Consider the following 19,438-nt stretch of genomic DNA (forward strand, 5'->3'; position numbering starts at 1 on the left):
AGGCTTTAAAAACCCATAACCTGGCTTTTAGCAGGTACCTTGCATTATCCACTAATGCCTCTGATACCTCCTCTTTAATATAAGTCTGTTTAGGGTTAGGGAGACATATTTACAGTTACTGTTAGAATGTGTTAGTGATGTTCACAGAGTCTAGTGCCATGCAAGACAGATTTCACATCATCAGATAGAGAAGTCATCCAAGGGTGGCAAATATATGCATTATTGAATGGAATGGAAATTAAGCACACTCTGGTCTTCGGTCATGTTATATTAATAGTATGCGTATGACCAGCTGTAGCCCAATGAATATTGGCTAAGAATGAAATTTTTTGATTTAATGACTGTGCCTAAAATTGTCCAACACAACCCTAAGGACAAAATGCCCTTATTCAGAGGGCACACTCTGCAAAATGTATTATAAAATGTTTAAAACTGCACTGTGTGCATTGACTAAACAGCAGAGGGATTTCAGTACCATGCTCAGCAACTACAGAACATGCTGCTTCATAATGTTTAGGACCCTGCAGCTTTGCTTGCTCATGCACGGAGCAAAAACACACCCACATGGCTGCCTAGATCCAGAATATGTCAGGATACTGACTTTGGCACTGCACCCTTACAGATGGGGAGTGGAGTGGAAGGAAGGAGCAGGCGGAGCCAGTGATCACTGCAGCTGATCACACACCAGCACTATCTTCTCCCCCTCTCTCTCTCTCTCTCTCTCTCTTTTTCTCTCTCTCACACACACTCACCACAATCATGATTCTTCCACCTCCCCCGAAAAAAAAGAACTCCAGCAATTCCTTCCTACACAGGGTCTATTAATGTCACCCACCTACCCTCCTCGAACAGCAACATCACCTGCAAAAAGCATGAAGGTACAGCTACAGAAGCAGCAAGAAAGGACTCTTTACTGAGGATCATTAGTGCTTTTGTTCCCAACATCCCAGGAAGCTCAGAGAGGGCTGGTAAGAAACAACCTCTATGCTACACTGAAATATTTTCCATTTCAAGCTCAGATCGTTGGAGCCTCACAACATAACAGTTCTGCACCGGTGATCTATACATTTGAGGTTTCTGGGCTGAACCACAGCTTGAAACCCATGCAGTCCTCTCTATTGGAGTTCTTATGAAACCAGGACAGCAGGGTACTTTGCTAAGGTGCAGACAGGTATGCGATTAGATCTGACACCGTAACCAGGCTGCTTCTATATCATTCTGTTGCCATTGTGCATGTCAACTTCTAGACAAACCCAAACATCTAGGAAATTCTTTGCTATGGCATCCAAGCCAGAGAAATATGATCTGGGGATGAGATAATGAGATCATTTGTATTGTGTATAGGAAAAAAGAAATTGAGACAGTAAATCAGTTCTGTAGCCAAACTCGCCGTCTGAGGAGCAGCAACGAATCCCCAATGGAACTTTGTGGATTATGTGCTTTGTAGCCTGGAATAAGGGATCGTTACTTGACAAGCTTTGGGAAAAAAGGCTATAGGTGACAAAAATAATAAATTGCAACAATTATCTGACATTGATTTCCATATCCCTTTAATCTGGTTGTTTTTTCGTATTATGTCGGCTCTCCGAAGGAAATTTGGGGACGATTATCAGGTAGTTACCACTTCATCCAGTGGCTCTGGTTTCAACCAAGCTGCCCCAAAAAAGAAAAGACAGAGGTTTGTGGATAAAAACGGCCGATGTAATGTTCAGCATGGGAACCTGGGGAGTGAGAACAGCAGATACCTCACTGATTTGTTCACTACTCTTGTGGACCTTAAATGGCGCTGGAACCTTTTTATTTTCATCTTAACTTACACAGTGGCCTGGCTCTTTATGGCATCCATGTGGTGGGTTATTGCCTACATCAGAGGGGATCTTAATAAAGCACATGATGAAAATTACACACCTTGTGTGGCCAATGTCTACAACTTTCCCTCTGCTTTTCTCTTCTTCATAGAGACAGAGGCCACAATTGGTTATGGATTCAGGTATATCACTGATAAGTGCCCAGAAGGAATTATCCTCTTCCTCTTCCAGTCCATTTTAGGTTCCATCGTTGATGCCTTTCTCATCGGCTGTATGTTTATAAAGATGTCACAACCCAAAAAGAGAGCTGAGACTTTAATGTTTAGTGAACATGCTGTTATCTCCATGAGAGATGGCAAACTCACCCTCATGTTCAGGGTGGGCAACCTCCGAAACAGCCATATGGTTTCTGCTCAGATTCGGTGTAAATTGCTAAAAGTAAGTATTGAGATATTTTGTGGCATGCTGGAAAAGAACAATTAATTTGTATCATTAAAGGATGACATAGTCATGTGATTTTAGTCTAGTTGGATTAAGTGAAAGAACTATAACAATGTAGCATTATTGAGTCTGAATATTGTCCTGCTTTACTACAAGGGGGGTTGTGGCATATTCAATCTAGCATTTTGTTTGAAACCAAAATATTTTGATTTAGTTTTTATATCGAATTTCCCACACTGATGGGGGAGAAACATTTACTAAAACATGTATCAATTCTGACATATACATACAGTAGTATCAGTGATGGGCGATTTGTCCCGTTTTGCTTTGCCACAAATTTTTGTGAATTTCCTGCGAAATTTGCTAAACACGGGAAAAAAAATTGCGAAACGTCTATTTTGACACCAGCGACAAAACTGGCATCCGTTTATTGTCACTGGCGTCTAAATGGGTGCCGGTGTCAGTACTGTCACGGTAAATTCGGGAATTTATTCGCCGGCAATGAAACTGGCAAATTCGCCGTGAATTTGCGCCTGGCAAATAAATTCGCCCATCACTACATAGTATCTTTCAAATATTTTGTTGATAATGTTGAAAGTTGTGATATAAGAATATGATATTTAGACCATTTCAGGATTCTGTAGCGTATTCAGAAGGTTCCCAGGGGCATGCTGCCTGAATGAACCAAATTTGGACTTCAGAATTTAATTGTAGAAACATATTTCATCCAATTTGTGTTAATTCATCTCAGACAAGCAATTCTACAGATTAAATTGGATACTCTAACCGAAATCAGTCACCAAATGACCAGTCAATAAGCAAAATACTTAACTTATTGCCCCGTGAAGGTGTCATCTATAAACCACTTTTGTCACAGAGCTATGTGGGATAAGTGAAAGTAAAAGCATCATTTATTTGCAGCACATAAATGGATTCCACTGTCATCTCATTGGGCCCACAGATCAGATTATCTCACAGTGGACTATTAAACCATGTAAAGCAGTAGCCAAACTGCAGTTGTTTGTTTTCTTTAGCCCATAGGTCAAGTAAACATATGTTAAGAAAAGAAGGAACATTCTTTCAAAGGTGCCATACATGTGAGCCCAGTATGGTCAGCTCCTCCACCATATCGCTTAGTGATCAGTTTGAGGATCACAAGCACTATCTTAAGCAAAATGTGGACTAAACAGCCTAGTTATTTCCAGTGTAATCATAGCAGGCCTCCCAGAATCTAGATATGCTGGATATATTAAAATGTGTTTGAAAAATAAAAAATTGAATCTCTGCACAGAAAGATAACGCAGCCTTTATAGACCCTAACAGTTACTATTCCAAATAAAGCTGCTGGGTTTTAGCTTTTGACAATGGTATTTTTAGAACACATTTCACTATATTCGTTAGGTTAATAGGATATGTGTTGCGTATGGATAATCCTGTTTGATTTTTCTCCACTTTAACAGAGATGGTAAATACTTAGCTGGCTGATAAATTAACTTCTCATCCATTATGGTTAGACCAAGGTATTTATTTGCTCATACAACTTTCCAGCTTAATGATCCCCTGGACTCTCCCAGTTTGAGTCTCTGCTCTTGGTCAAACTGCATTGATTAGCCATGCCATTGCTGTCCTTGTATATGCTTGCATTGGTCTTTAATTATCTGAGCTGCCTATTTCCATTTGGTTTGGAAGTATAATTAAATAGCAACAACCGGGCCAGGGTTATATATATATATTGTGGAGGAGATTGAAAGAAGGCCCTGTTGGACAGTTAAAACTCCTGGCACTCATAGTCTTCCAGCTGTTTTTATTCCACAACTTTTAGAACCCATGGCCGTCCCTGATGTATATATTAAATATAGAAATTGTTACAAAGTTTGTCTTTGATTTTTTCCTCCTTGTTGCCCCATGGGTGATACCTTTTCTGCCCTACTCTGAAAATGACCCTAAGTAGCAAAGATGCATGACAACAAGATATTTTAATCAATTTCTGGTACACATAAAATGTGTACTGTATAGTCAGTATACAGTATACAGTCTGCAGCAGTTCTGCAGTGGAGAAACATTATCAATGTAGCTGTCAATATAAATGCTGCTCTTTTGTATGTCTTAGTGATTTCGAAAAAGCCATTAAGTGCTAGGACATTATTTTATGCATTACAACCCACTGAGTCGTTCCCACTTTTGCTACGGATAAGCATTGCAATCCCTAGCTTCAAAAGGGTTAACCCAATGCCATTCAATGTAGTCATGCCATTCACATTAAACACATTAACAATTATAGTTCAGTGACTCACATTTAGACTTCACTCTGTGTTTATTTTAGCATTATACACAGTTCACGGTTTACATTATGGTTGAAAGATGATCCTTGCCTTTTTTTTAATCTCTGAATTAAAGTAGCGGATGGTTGTAGGTTTGTAGAACAATGCATTATGGGCAATGTTTAGCTCTTTTTGTGGAAACGCAGATTCATTATCCCTGTGGAGACCCTTGAATAGATACCAAGAGATGTATTCATAGAAATACCTTGCCTTAATCACAGCGGTGCTAAATAAGCAGAATGGTGTATATTAGGTCCCTGCTTCATGCAGCAAACAAGCAAATAAATCATTGAAGGCTTTTGCACAGTAGGTTTCTTAGGAACACAAAGCCTCTTACATTAGCTGCAGAGGGAACAGGCACATTTAAAAAAAGCTTTAAAAGAAAAACCCTACCACCACGCTGACCGACCACTTGGGAATACCCCCAGTGTTTCTCAGTTGATAATGACAATTCCCCTGATGTGCTTTTTCTAGATGAGTCCAGGAAGCGGACAGAATAAATTGCACTACATTAAGCATATTATGTATAAACAGTTGTCAAATGGGATTATTTACGACGAGAATGGGTCCAAGTGCTTGAGCACTAAGGCGCACAGTTGGATGCTAAGAGCCTATACACATATCACTTGTACCCCACTCTTTAAAATGGACAATGCAAAGCACTAGGTAATCCTCTATTTACTGCTTGCTGATGACCTTGCATGTGTCAGTGCTGCAATCTGCACCTTGCACCCAATTTTCAGTGAAGCTTATATCACAAGGTGCAGAACTGAAAGCCACACACCTATTAACAGGCATTAGCGCAGTGTGTACCCTTAGCACAGTGTGTAGCCCTGGGCTCACAATTTGGCCATACTAAATGGAGAGCAAGCTGGGGGATGATTGTATCCTGCCTCCCCCGAATGCAGTGCTGCCAAACACATATGAAAAGGGCAGCAACACTTTCTGCTTCATTCCCAGCAGAGTCAGGCTGGTTCTTCGGGATACCATGAAAGCTCACGGTGGGTCCAGGTGTCAGTGGGCACTCCTGCTTCTATTCCATTTGGCCTACAGTATTTCATAGTCAGTCCCTATTTCTGTATGGGAACAAGAAGGCAAAATATATGGAAGGACACATGTAATATGTAGAGACTAGGGCAATAAATGAATGAGGAGAGGAGAACAAATGGAGTGGGTCTGAGGTTTTCTGGTGGACCCTTGGCATTCCAGTCCAACACTAATTCTAGGAGCACAAAGGGCTGTGCCTCTGGGTGTCGCAGGCAAATATTATAGGGGTACAGTGCAGAGTACAAAAAATGTCTGAGCTTTCTTAATAAATGAGCCTGCATGACTTTTCCCCATAATCTTAGACACTTTCTCAATCGTGAATTGAGTCGCTATGTTTTTCCCTAGGCCAATTATTCTTTTTAGGTGTAAAATCCACTAGCTCACAGAAAAAAAGTAGTAAAGCACTGAGCCACCATTTTACTTACCTTTCCCAGGTGTTTCTAGCATGGACTTTGACTTGTGTATGACTATTGTGTCCATTTATTGAGATGCAATAGATAATAACTTGCTGCAGAAAAAATGCCAGAAAAACTGTAAGAGCACATCTACCATTGCAGATATTCTAGCGTGCATGTTTATTTTTTATTGCATTCATGTCTCGTAAATTGTCACACAAGCTTTACTAAAGAATATCACCAGATTTGTCGACCAATTATAAACAGAATCGTCAACTGGAGAGTGGCGTTATGTGAAACAATCCCAGAATTTGTATTGTTTATATGTGAAAATAATTGATTCTTGATATTGCTTCATTGGCCATAGTCATAGTTACATAAATATAGTCATAGATTGCTACTAATATTATTTTATAATACACAACAGCCATAAATATCCTGTAAATGATATCCTTATAAACGGTTCTTAGTGATGTCATCGGCTATAATCAATGTAATTTCTGTCACATCACTCATTAAAACTTGTGTATTATAATAAATAAAGTATGCCCTGTTGCAAAATGTGGCAATATTAGAAGTCACCTCGGAATTCCATAACCTGTATGGCCTTTGGCCTTGTGTTTTTATATGGTCATGGAACTCCTCCTGTAACTTATAATATCCTTATATTTTACAAGAGGGGGTATTTTATTCACTATATATAAACTATTCGTTAGTGTAACCATTGGCAGTAGCGCCAACAAAATCAGATTTATAGCAGATTATGCAAATGTATTTATTCATCACTTAAGATTTACTCAAATTTAGACAAATCCTAATGGAAAATGTAAATAATAAAGCTAGATTAGCCCTATAAACTGGGGCATTTGTCCAAGGGGCTCTTAGCCCCAGGAGTGTCACTGAAGCAGGGAGACTACTTGGGAAAAGTGCTAATTATTAATATTTAATTTCTGTAGATATTGTTGGCTTATCTATATTTATCAAGGATATCCAACCCACAGTGTAGTAGTGGTTGATTAACTACACTGTCCACCCAATGTCCTGCCCTTGTCTTGGGAGTTTTTAGAGAGTATCCAATAGTATATCTCTTCATAACATCATCCATTTAAGACCCCTGGAAGACCCCAGCATTTCAAGTACCCCAATGTTCCTTCTTTAGCACCATCTCTAGTAATGATCTGAAATATATACTTGGATCCATTGTAAGGCAATTTATTAAAGAGGAAGAGTTCTGTATCTTTGTGACTGTGTGTGTTGTCCTCATGTTTCCTCCTCCTCTGTTGCTGTATGTGCAGAATTACATCTGTCGGGGCGAAATTGAATATGTTCTGAACGTTTGATGCTGGCCATTTTTTTTTTACATTAGTCAATTGCGATTATGATTGTTTACTGTGAACAGAACGAGGCTGCCCCACGAGGGATTTTCTTGCATCTTCAATGTTTGACCCTATAAACACTACAGAAATCTATGAATACACTTGTACACCAAATCATTTGCACCTGAAGAGAGTGTGGTCCCTGCCAGTGAGCTATGTATATGCACATGTTTTACAGATTTATATAAAGCAGGTCTCTGTCTCAGGATAACATCGCTGAATGGGAAATTCCTGGTGCATGCAGAAATATTTACTTAGTAATTCAGGGGGAAAGTAATAAAAGTCATAAATAAAAACCATTTTCATAAATAAGAACAAACAGCAAATGACTAATTAAACATATTGCCTTCTAATGATAAAATTGGTAAATAAACCGCACAACCAGGACTTCAGTAAAGTGTGAAAAAAACAAAGATTATTTTATTTTCAACGTTTCGGCTCCTAACTTAAGCCGTCTTCTAATGATATACAGAACACCATCTCAAAGTAAAAGATGAAAACTTAAATATTAGTTGTAAGGCAGATATGGAAGAATGTAACATGCATGATTTCTGGAATGCACAAGAAGAAATTTGATGACCCTGTAATTCTTGCATCTACTAAATTTACTGTATTCGACTGCTTTCCTCACCATACCAATCTTCTCCAAACAGGATTTACAAACCTGGCTAATAGATATCTGGGTGATTTTGAGCCAGATACCTGTGAGGGAGGTGGTCTGGAAGTGGCCATACACTGACAGGTAAACAGACAACTTGATCTGATGGAGTTAAATTGACAACTTAAAGTTGGTCATAGACATGCAAATTTTATTGTCATGTCCAACAAGCAATCATTTCTAAACTACAACTAACCATTAAGATTAAATAAAGTAGGAAAAATAATAAATCAGACGATGTTCTGGCCATGAATTGACAGACAGCCATTGTACAAAAGTTATGTCCGACAAATAGTAATGACAGTCTCTCATTGATATCCATGCAGAGATATTATTGTTAGATGACAACAACCTGTCTGATCAACTAAACGACAGATTGCCATGGTACCATGGTCTATGACCAGCTTTATTCTAAGGATACACACAAAATTAGGAGACATGAGAGCATTAGAATATTGGTTCCCAAACACTCCTTGGCTCTGGTGTTATCTGGGATAGACTGCATCGGTTATTTTACTAGGATCTATTTTAACATAGTCATTAACTATCTGTAACAGCTTGGTGGTTCCTCAACATTGTTTCAGAAAGTGTTCCAAATTGCAGAACCAAATACTTAAACCCATTTATACTTATTTCAAAATATTTTTATGGGTGTAAAGTGGTAATGGGCAAGAGATGGTGACAGAAGTCTTCTTATTTAAAAATGGTTTACTTGTTTTTTTTTTTAGGCAGTCCAAATAACCTAATTTTCTATGAGGCTGATTTATAGTCAATAACTTGCCATTAAGCCCCATGGTCTTTTATAACTGATGGCTTGTATTTTTCAGCAGTTAGGTACATTTCCTGGGTTTGTTTATAGTTAGGTGGCTGATAAATATGTGTATTAAAAATGCATGCATTTTGTATTTGGCTGTAGCAAAGAAAGTCATTGAGAAAGCTTTGTGGTGGGTTACATTTTTGCTAAATAACGGAGAGCAGCGAAAAAAACCCCTTGCTTAGCTTTTTTGGGAATTAGGCTTTTCCTGAATTCACAAGACGGATGTTCATTAACAAAATGTTCTGTCCTTTGATTTCCTTTCATTAGGATTGCAGAAGGTTGCTAAACCTTTACACATTTGCGTTAACACTCCATGGAAAGGAAAACCTGTGTTTAATTTGATTGTAAATGGTATTAGCAGATGAGACTATTGTTGTTTCAATTGGAACAAACTGTCAGGTCAGGTTGTCCTTCCAAAAATTGCTCCAATGAGGTTTGTTATACAACTGCTGTTCTGGTGAGGAGTGTTCATATTTTAGGTTCTTGTTAAGAACAGGCTGGTCTGCTTGGCGGAAAAAAAATGAATATGCCCCAGGCATGTTATATTTTAATGATTCAAGTCACCATGTTAGGAAAGTAGAGGACGAATGAGAAAATCCTGTATATGATGGCCTATTTCTGATAAAGAACCTCTTGAGGATTGGGGATTTCAATAAATAGCCTGTTCGCTGGAATCTCAAAATTCCACGTAGCTAATGAACAGATCTTTTTGTTAAGAATATTCTGCATCTGCTGTTTCTTTTGGAACCCAGTAATTAACTTTAGCATTTAGCTGTTCCTATTGGAAGGGAGTATTGGGCTTATAAGCGGTGTGTACTGTAAATGCACATTGCACCGCATGCGTAGGAGATAATGATGTCTTGCAATTTAATACTAAAAATCATTGTATACAAGTGAAATGATCCCAGATGGCAAAGCATTAAATGAAGTTTTCCATCAACAACATCCTGCTAAAATGTAACTTTTTGATGGCTGGGCCATTTTGATATCTCTGTGCTCCATGTTGCTAGGCAACACATGGAACAGCATACTTTAAACTGAAACCCAAAAAACATAATATCTGCGGCACTGGCACATTGTATATCAGCAAGATATATTCTACATTGCCTGCCCACTAATAGAAAGACACACTAATGGTCATTTTGGAGAGGTCCTCAAACCAATGGTTGTTTCCATGATCTGTCAACTCAAATGGTGCATGAAACTAGGCTGATCATTTATCCACTGGTCCAATAATCTATTTTTGGTTGAGGTTACCATCTGTGCATTGGCATAACTAGAAATTACTTGGCCCCACTGCAAATTATTTTTCAGGCCCCAAAATGTCTAGAGGTTGACCTGTTTTACCAATATTTATTGAACTTGTATATGAATTAGGGCCACATAGGGCGGAAGCCCCTCTCCTGTTCTCTCCTATTTGAAAATGGGAAAAAAGGGACCACTAGGAAGTATGGTGAAATAAATACCTCAAGGTCAAATAAAGTCATATATATCGCAGTGTGGAGTGTATAGGGCAGATATAAATCCAGTGCTGACTTTTGGGTGATCCATATGCATGCTGAGGGTTAACTGGGTGTTTCCAGGATAGGTTGGGTCAGGCCCAACTATATGTTGGGCCGTATGAGCATTATAATGTCAAAACAAATATGCTCCATCTGTATTTATATTTCCTTGAAGACTAGAAACATCCAATCAGGCTGCGGGAATATATTTTATTTTCAGTTTAAAACTGACAGAATTATCTGCATTGTTACGAAGTAGTATTTGCTCTGTGAAAATATACTCCCATTTTTGGGTGGGTTATTTTTATACTAGTCAGGCCTCATACATATGATAGAGTCATCAAAGAAAATCTATTAGGGCAAATACATTAAATGTAGTTTTTGCTTTTATCACCTACTTAAAACTGAAGATATCCGTCCATTCTGACAGAAAACAGTATAAGCTGTAGAAGTACAGTTAATCTATTTTTATATCATATTCTAATACTATAACCGAACAGTACAGTCACTGAGGGCTCTCTGTTCAATATGTGATTTGCAGTGGTAAAGCTGCACATATTTGCATAAACAAGCACTATTAGAACGTGATATTTCACCGTGTCAGTTTGTATATGGGGAGCATAAATACAGAATCAATGAAGCAACACAATAACATATGAAAATTGTTAATATATATATATATATAATGGAAACCATGATAGGCTGTCTGTCCTGAAGGGACCAGTTCCCCACAGTGCAATGCACTCACATTGATCCATTGAAGTGATTTTGGAACTTGAAGTCCATCTGCTTTTCAGAGATTTTGCTCACTGCCCACTATGGAAAGCAGAGAAACACCAAATCCCAGATTATCTTGCATTACATTGCAAGCCTAAAAACTGATCCCTATGGGACAGACAAGGGGGCAAATTTACTAAAGGGCGAAGTGGCCTTCACTAGTGAAAATTCCCCAGAAATCCAATCCACATGGAGATTGCCAATTTATTAACAGGCGTAGAAGTTCGATATGAAATGCTAGTGATGACGAATTAATGCTATTGAAACTTCGCCAACGTTTGGCTGCCGAGACGCATTTTAGTGAATTAGCATAGTGGTAGCGAATTAACGGCAGGCGAAGGGGTGCAAAGTGTGGCGAGGCCTTTGCAGCTGAAAATTTGCCCTTTAGTGAATTTGCCCCTTTTCAGTGGGCTTGTGCATTTTACAAGGGAATCACTATGCCTACATAGACCTATGGCAAGGATGCCCAAAAGGTAGACCATTATCTACTAGTAGATCTTCACTTAATCCTCTGCTTTGTTTATAATCAATTCTATTAATTGAACCTCCTGTTTGTTCCTTATTATTTGTGAAATGTGTTTTACTATAGAAAAATCGATTTTCATATAAATCATGGAATTGTTATATTTTACACGAAACTGTAGCAGAACCCTGACAATGTCACTAGTAGAGCTTGATGGAACAACATCACTAATATTAGACTTTTCATTTATAAAATCTTTCAGTCTACCAAAGCAAGGCTGAAACTATAAGCCAGTAACACCCTCATAGAAGTATGGTTAAATAATCCAAATGCTCGGGACATGGGGTTTTCTGGATAACAAATATTTCTTTAATTTGGATCTTCAAACTTAAATATACTAGAAAATAATTTAAACATTAAACAAACCCAATAGGCTGCTTTTGCTTCCAATGATGGATGAAAAACATCTCACTGTTTATCTTGTAAAAACCCTATTGGTGCCTATGGGGAAAAAACTGGAACTGAATTAGGAGAAAAGTTTTTTTCTCATGAATTTTCACAAGATAAACCATGACTTTCCTTTAGCCATCCTTGCCAAAATTTAAACTATCTATTCAATTCGAGATTTTGAGGTTTTTTTTGAGCTTGTAAACTCACTAAAACTGATGAGTAAACCACTATTTTGAGGACGTTTTTTTCCACAATTTTATTAATTCGAGATTTTATATATTGGGATTTTATAATTAATAAGTTAATATTCCTGTTTTTTTAAAAACAATTTCCCCAATAGTGAAGTACGGCTGGAACAGATTGTATCTTATCATGTACACTGTACCACAATGTTGCACCGATTTCTGGAGATCATTATTAAAATGTTTAAATGCTGTGTCATATCTTGTGTGGTTTACTTGCAGTGAGCTGTGTTTTTAACTGCATCTGTATGTCTTTAAAAAGACACTTTTTTTAAAACAAAGAAAGCCAATGGTGTGTTTTATTTGCTGAAAATTTAATTTTCCTTAAATCCAAGTTTATTTAGTTTCCTTTTCTGTATTAATCTCATATGCATGATATCTTTTGGAAAGTATTTTCCGTGGGTTTGAAATGCTGATCCTTGACAAAGTACATTATGGTTCTTTCTGTATAATTAATTCATAACATTTGACTGGCACCCTATGGCCAATGTTTGAGCTGATCATTGTATCCATTAACCCTTTGACTTATATATGCCTTGGGTGGTACAATTTTGAGTTAGACTTTTGTGTCTTGGGCTGACATTAGGGCTCATTGCCAGAACATAGCTGTAGTTAATGCTGGAGACCCCACTGCTTTCTGTGCAAGAAAATAACCTTACAAGAGGTTCTTTGCTGTAAAATTTTGACTTTGAAGTTAATCTCAGCACAAATTCATCAATGTCTAATTTTACATCTGAAGCCCCGTCCACTGTTCATTTCACCCCAAGGATGTCGGCTTTAATTAAATAAATGTATTCAGGGTAATGATGAAGTTGCATAGTTGCTAGTTCTGTACATGTCAACTGTAGTGAATTAACAGGGCAAAATGTTTCCTATCAAAGCACTTGTTTGGAGGTGTTTATATTTGTTAACATATTTTTTATAATGTAAAAATTATATACATTTTTTATATTATTATATGAATGAATAACAATGCAATTTACAATTATTATTATGCTAATACTGCTAATAACACATTTAATGAAGACTTCCAAAAATGGCAAATATCATTTTATATTCATATTCCCAAAATTAGAAGTTTTATATTTTTTATAAAAATGTAAATTTTTGATTCAGGACATCTGCATTTAATGTGCATTATTATTATTAGGATAATAATAGTAATAACAACAATAATAGTAATCATAATAATGTGGTTCTCGTGCACAAAGAGTGTATAAAGTTGTGTTTTAAAAATGTGTTTTGAGAACTCATTTGCAATAACTACAGGTTATTGTTAGTGATGGGCGAATTTATTCGCCAGGCACAAATTTGCGGCAAATTTGCGCGATTTGCTGCCAGTGAATAATTTCAAAAACGAGACGCCGGCACCATTTCGCAAATTTTTCGCCGTTCCGCGAATTTCGCAAATTTTCAGACGAATCTAAATGACGCGAATTCGCCCATCACTAGTTATTGTGTGACAAATGGAGTCTGAGAACTGATTGCTGGCTTTAATATATTTGAAATAACTGTTTTTTATTTTTTGGTTACACATAAAAACAGAGCCATTTTCAGGTACCTATACAAACATTTCCAGGGACATGGAAACAATTGGCACTTATGCTATATGGCATTTAAGGCTTATAAACCAACGGTTATGGATTTTGGGTAATGTATACTGACAGTCTATCCTGTAGTCCTTAAAAGTTAGTATAACCGCAATGTAGGTTATGGATAAGGATAACACCATTCCTTTGTACTCAGTCAGTCTCAATTTTCACAAATAATATACAATGTTTGGAGTGTTTCATATATATATATATATATATATATATATATATATATATATATATATATATATATATATATATATATATATATATATACACACAAAAGAATGCCAGTGAGTCATGGTTTACTGGCTGAAGGCTATGTATGAAAACACCACCACTACATGCTGGGAACTGCAACCTGTATAAGTTTACTTTTGGGTCAGTGGTTTAAACTTTTTTCTTAATAGGAATAGGAACACTTTAAATCTTGAATGTTGACTGGAGCAAAAAGTGTTCAGTATAGGTGATTTACAGCAACAAAGTGCAAGACACAGTGCTTGATTTATTAGGTGGCAGTAGCATACAGTAATTATTTTGTATATTTATTTATAGTTTATTTCTATAGAATGTATTTTGAATTTTGCTTTATATTGAACTTTCATTGAAAGTCATTGAGTGGTTTAATTAAATTTCCACAAAGTGGAAACGTGATGTCAAGTTGTTATGAAAACTGCCATATGTACTGATGTTTTCTTTCCTTTATTCTACAGTCACGCCAGACACCTGAAGGGGAGTTCCTTCCCCTCGATCAACTTGAATTGGATGTAGGCTTTAGCACAGGGGCTGACCAGCTTTTTCTTGTTTCCCCACTTACAATCTGCCATGTGATTGACACAAAGAGTCCCTTCTACGAGCTCTCACAGCGATCCATGCAAACAGAACAGTTTGAAATTGTTGTCATCCTCGAAGGCATTGTGGAAACTACTGGTAAGAGAGATCTTTTCCATTGTTCTTCAACTAAGTTTTTCTTTAGGAGAATCATAATGGAGCATGAGTTATCCACAAGGTAGGGGATGATTATTTTAATGGATTATTTGATGGAGAACTCTAGTTGTGTGAAACCTGTCATATACAAAGAAAAAATTACTTTCACTTTATTGTCATTGACTGACCTACATATCTTTTCTTGGTCACAACAATAATTTATAAGGTCATTCCAAAAATTGTTAATTTCTATTTTCTTTTCTAGTATTATCTATTTAATGTTGGATTGGGCCACTTTTCACAAATCTAGCTTTGATCAGCCCCTGCAAAAACCTTGCTATAACAAACAATAGCTAATTAGTTTCATGTAGAAGAGCTTGAGTGATTTTGTTGTATTTTGTAGCTCCCTGAGTTTTGTTTATGCCATCTGTTCAGAAAAAAAGTGCTGAATGGCTATTTGATAACAGGATTTGAAGCAATCAAGTCAAATATTTGTATCAAACACCCTTTTGAAAGCATGAGCTTCAGATTTGAACTCCCACCCTGCCTACACTTGATTGAATACATTGGGACTATACTGCTGTTGCAAAACTGAAATAACATTGACAACACCTCAATTCTTGGCATTTCCAGAGCCCTATTATCCTACAGACTTTTCATGTTTTTCAAGTCCCATGATAAATTGCTGCTGCCTATTTAGTGAAGTGCAATGGTACAATGATTTCTATAAACAATATGGTGGGACCTATAACTTATAACTCACTGGGCAGACCTTTAGTTTATATTACAGGTTATGTTACCCTCTTACAGGCCATAATTCTTTTGTTAGGACACCATGTGGTAGATTTTATTTACCAAAACAAAGAATTTACACATACAATACATGGATTTAAAAGATTGTTGTCATATGTGAACAACAACATGCATTTGCATTCCGAGTCATTATGAATACTCCTTTGGTTTCCTTTTTTTTCCTACTTTATTATTATCTTGCTGCATCCAGGTGTTCTTTCTACACGTACAGTACTTTTTAACATCAGCTTTGTGTTTTTTGCAGAAACTAAACTTAATTATATTATAACATAGTATTGCAACCAAACATTTACATTTTTATTTTCATCACACATTCTCATTCAGCTAATTCTTTAACATACATAGTTCCTGTTATGGGTAAGTATACTGTGGATCCAGCACCATGTATTTATAGACTGGACAAATGTCGTTTTTACATCATACTATTCACATGGCCTGCATGGCCCACCAGTGCTGCTTAGACACCATATTTTACAGTTCGGAATGGACATTAAAACTTTTTTTTTAAAAGTTTTTGTGTTATGGGTCTCTCTCTCTCTCTGGTATCAGGTGTGTATCCATATACACTAAATATATACCACTCACTGGCCTTTTCTTTCTTTCTTTCTTTCTAATATTGCCCGCAGTATAAAATAGTTTAGTACCACGTCATCTTTTCAATTTCTAGGTTGAGTCTTGTTTAGAACAATATTAAAAAAAAATAAAACTCAAGAAACTATGCAATGGCTTTAATGCTTAACCCCTTTATGGTCACTGTTGAGTAACATGAAATGCCCACCAGTGCTGCACTAGATGAACAACAATACAAACCTTAAGTAGGGTAAACATATTTTTTAAGGTCAAATAGGACCCTCTAAAGTTGTAGGTCCTCAAAATGCTAATGCTTGTCTGGTTAGTTTCTTATTGCACTGGGTGGTACTCCCCAATGTCCTGAGATGGCAGTTCTTTTTGTTTGCTCTATAGGACATGGTATAGCCAACCTTCCTTGTTTGCTGTGTAGGATATAGTATAGCCAGCCTTCCTTGTTGAGAGGTCTATTACTCTATTTGTCGGATTATCCTATGAGGGTTTTATTTTAATGTTCCTATTCAAGATTGATCTCACTATCTTTGTCATTTTATTACTGGCTGACCCTTGTTCTGTCTTTGGTTTACCTTTATTGTTTCCTGCCCTAACTGGGAAACGGATGTGAATCATTAAAACACAGTTTTGCTGATTGATCAGCGTGACACTTTGCCACGATTTGTCCTGCAAAAAGATTTGCTCATCTCTGCAGAAAGTTTAATCTGTTACAGGGGTAAAGCAACACTTGACACCATTATATACTTCCTTTCCTATTCTTCATGGACCTAGTTGGATACTGAAATACAGAACTTTATTTAAGTGCAACATCTAATAAGCTTTTCCTTATTTCTCTGATACACCATGAAAATAAATATGACTATGCTTTATTTTCAATGTTTGGTTAGGTGCTCAAGAGAAGAGACAGAAAGCGGAGTATATAACGTCGCACAATCCCAAATTACCCCTGTGTTAAACAAAGTGTCTACCTGCCTGAAGCGATCGACTTGAGAATTAAATAGATGAATAAATAGATTATAGTGTTCTTATTGTGATCAATCCTGTAAAACTTCTGTGATTAACAAAACAAAATTGAATAAAGTGCGTTTATGAACAATTCATGGTGACTCAATTCATTAAAGTGCATGGTGCCTGGTTGTGAACAAGGGAATGTGCTTGAGCCTGCGGCTTGGACTAATTAAAGAGACAACATAAAAAGTAACTTTTATTTCATCTACTAAAATTCATTGATAAGAAGGGAATTAATTATTAAAACCACTAAAAACAATTAAAACAGAAGGGTGGAAATTAGATCTGGATTTTGTATGAAAAGGGGTGACAGTGAAAAAGTTTCCTTAGACTGTTCCCTATCGATCTTACAACACCCGTTTCCCTATACTGGCTAGATAGTAGTCAGGGAGTACATAAAGGGTAAGTTAGCACTGAGGCAGTGATCTCAGAAGAGATTAAGCAAAGGTAAGCGAGGATTAGGGATAGTGGGGAGGTGCCCTTGAATCATCAAGCGTAGTATGTCAGCCACTGTACAGTATGGTGTGCATGAAATTTAACTGACACTGTGTCCTCTCAGAGGCACCTAAGTCGTTATGGCCTATTCCCTAGACACTACAAAGGCACCACCATGTACTGACAGATCCGCTGAACAGGACACTCTGAAGAAAATTTCCCCCACCCAAAGAAGGTAAACCGTTCCTCCCCCTCTGGTCCTCAGACCCACTGCGTGCTTAAATAAAGTTCCCTAAGGTTCCCAGTTTTGTGACCGCTGAATTAGCGGCTAAGCTACGGTGCCTAAGGCAGGGGAACTTTATTTAAGCACGCAGTGGGTCTGAGGACCAGAGGGGGAGGAACGGTTTACCTTCTTTGGGTGGGGGAAATTTTCTTCAGAGTGTCCTGTTCAGCGGATCTGTCAGTACATGGTGGTGCCTTTGTAGTGTCTAGGGAATAGGCCATAACGACTTAGGTGCCTCTGAGAGGACACAGTGTCAGTTAAATTTCGTGCACACCATACTGTACAGTGGCTGACATACTACGCTTGATGATTCAAGGGCACCTCCCCACTATCCCTAATCCTCGCTTACCTTTGCTTAATCTTTTCTGAGATCACTGCCTCAGTGCTAACTTACCCTTTATGTACTCCCTGACTACTATCTAGCCAGTATAGGGGAACGGGTGTTGTAAGATCGATAGGGAACAGTCTAAGGAAACTTTTTCACTGTCACCCCTTTTCATACAAAATCCAGATCTGATTTCCACCCTTCTGTTTTAATTGTTTTTAGTGGTTTTAATAATTAATTCCCTTCTTATCAATGAATTTTAGTAGATGAAATAAAAGTTACTTTTTATGTTGTCTCTTTAATTAGTCCAAGCCGCAGGCTCAAGCACATTCCCTTGTTCACAACCAGGCACCATGCACTTTAATGAATTGAGTCACCATGAATTGTTCATAAACGCACTTTATTCAATTTTGTTTTGTTAATCACAGAAGTTTTACAGGATTGATCACAATAAGAACACTATAATCTATTTATTCATCTATTTAATTCTCAAGTCGATCGCTTCAGGCAGGTAGACACTTTGTTTAACACAGGGGTAATTTGGGATTGTGCGACGTTATATACTCCGCTTTCTGTCTCTTCTCTTGAGCACCTAACCAAGTATTTATATAGGAGTGGTCAGCACATCCACGCCAAGTTGCTTCTAACTCTCGGTTAGGGGGCAACCCCAAAGAAAAACAACAGGTTAGAAGGTGCGGCTACCATCTACAATAGTTGTCAGTTTATTTTCAATGGGTTTTGGAACGTCATATGTTAAGTCATATGTTTAGTAACTGAATATAAAGAGATCCTAATTAATGCTCAACGGGGAACCTATTAAAAGCAGTGATGATTTTCATGTTATTCAGATGGCGCAAGGCTTAAATTCATACATTTGGCATTCACAACCATAACTTTTTTGCTGCATTAAGGAAAGGTGCTGTGCACTGTGGCCTTCCTCCTAAATTGTACCACCAGGGTGTCTTAAAACTATACCTGTCGAAAAAAAGGAGATTTTGTGTACTCACCGTTAAATCTCTTTCTCTTCAGTCGCTTGGGGGACACAGGAGACAGTGGGGTATAGCTAATGCCACTAGGAGGCAGGAAACAACAGAATAATAAAAAAGATGACTCCTCCTTGGCTGGCTATACTGACGAAGGGAAGGGCTGTGAACTGGTAGTGAAGATTTTGGAAGG

The 19,438-nt window shown here is 37.4% G+C and overlaps 1 protein-coding gene across 1 annotated transcript in view; it reads left to right on the forward strand.

Annotated features, from left to right (window-relative positions):
- The first annotated feature begins 727 nt into the window (after window positions 1-727).
- The window catches only part of kcnj3.L (potassium inwardly rectifying channel subfamily J member 3 L homeolog), a 121,834-nt gene continuing 103,123 nt past the window's right edge, over window positions 728-19,438 (forward strand). Inside the window, exons 1-2 of the mRNA XM_018235784.2 lie at window positions 728-2,246; window positions 14,603-14,819. Coding sequence (XP_018091273.2) covers window positions 1,575-2,246; window positions 14,603-14,819 — 889 coding nt within the window. The 5' untranslated portion in view covers window positions 728-1,574. The remainder of the gene's footprint in view (window positions 2,247-14,602; window positions 14,820-19,438) is intronic.

Source organism: Xenopus laevis, chromosome 9_10L (genome assembly GCF_017654675.1).
Source record: "Xenopus laevis strain J_2021 chromosome 9_10L, Xenopus_laevis_v10.1, whole genome shotgun sequence".
Taxonomy (NCBI): Eukaryota; Metazoa; Chordata; class Amphibia; order Anura; family Pipidae; genus Xenopus; species Xenopus laevis.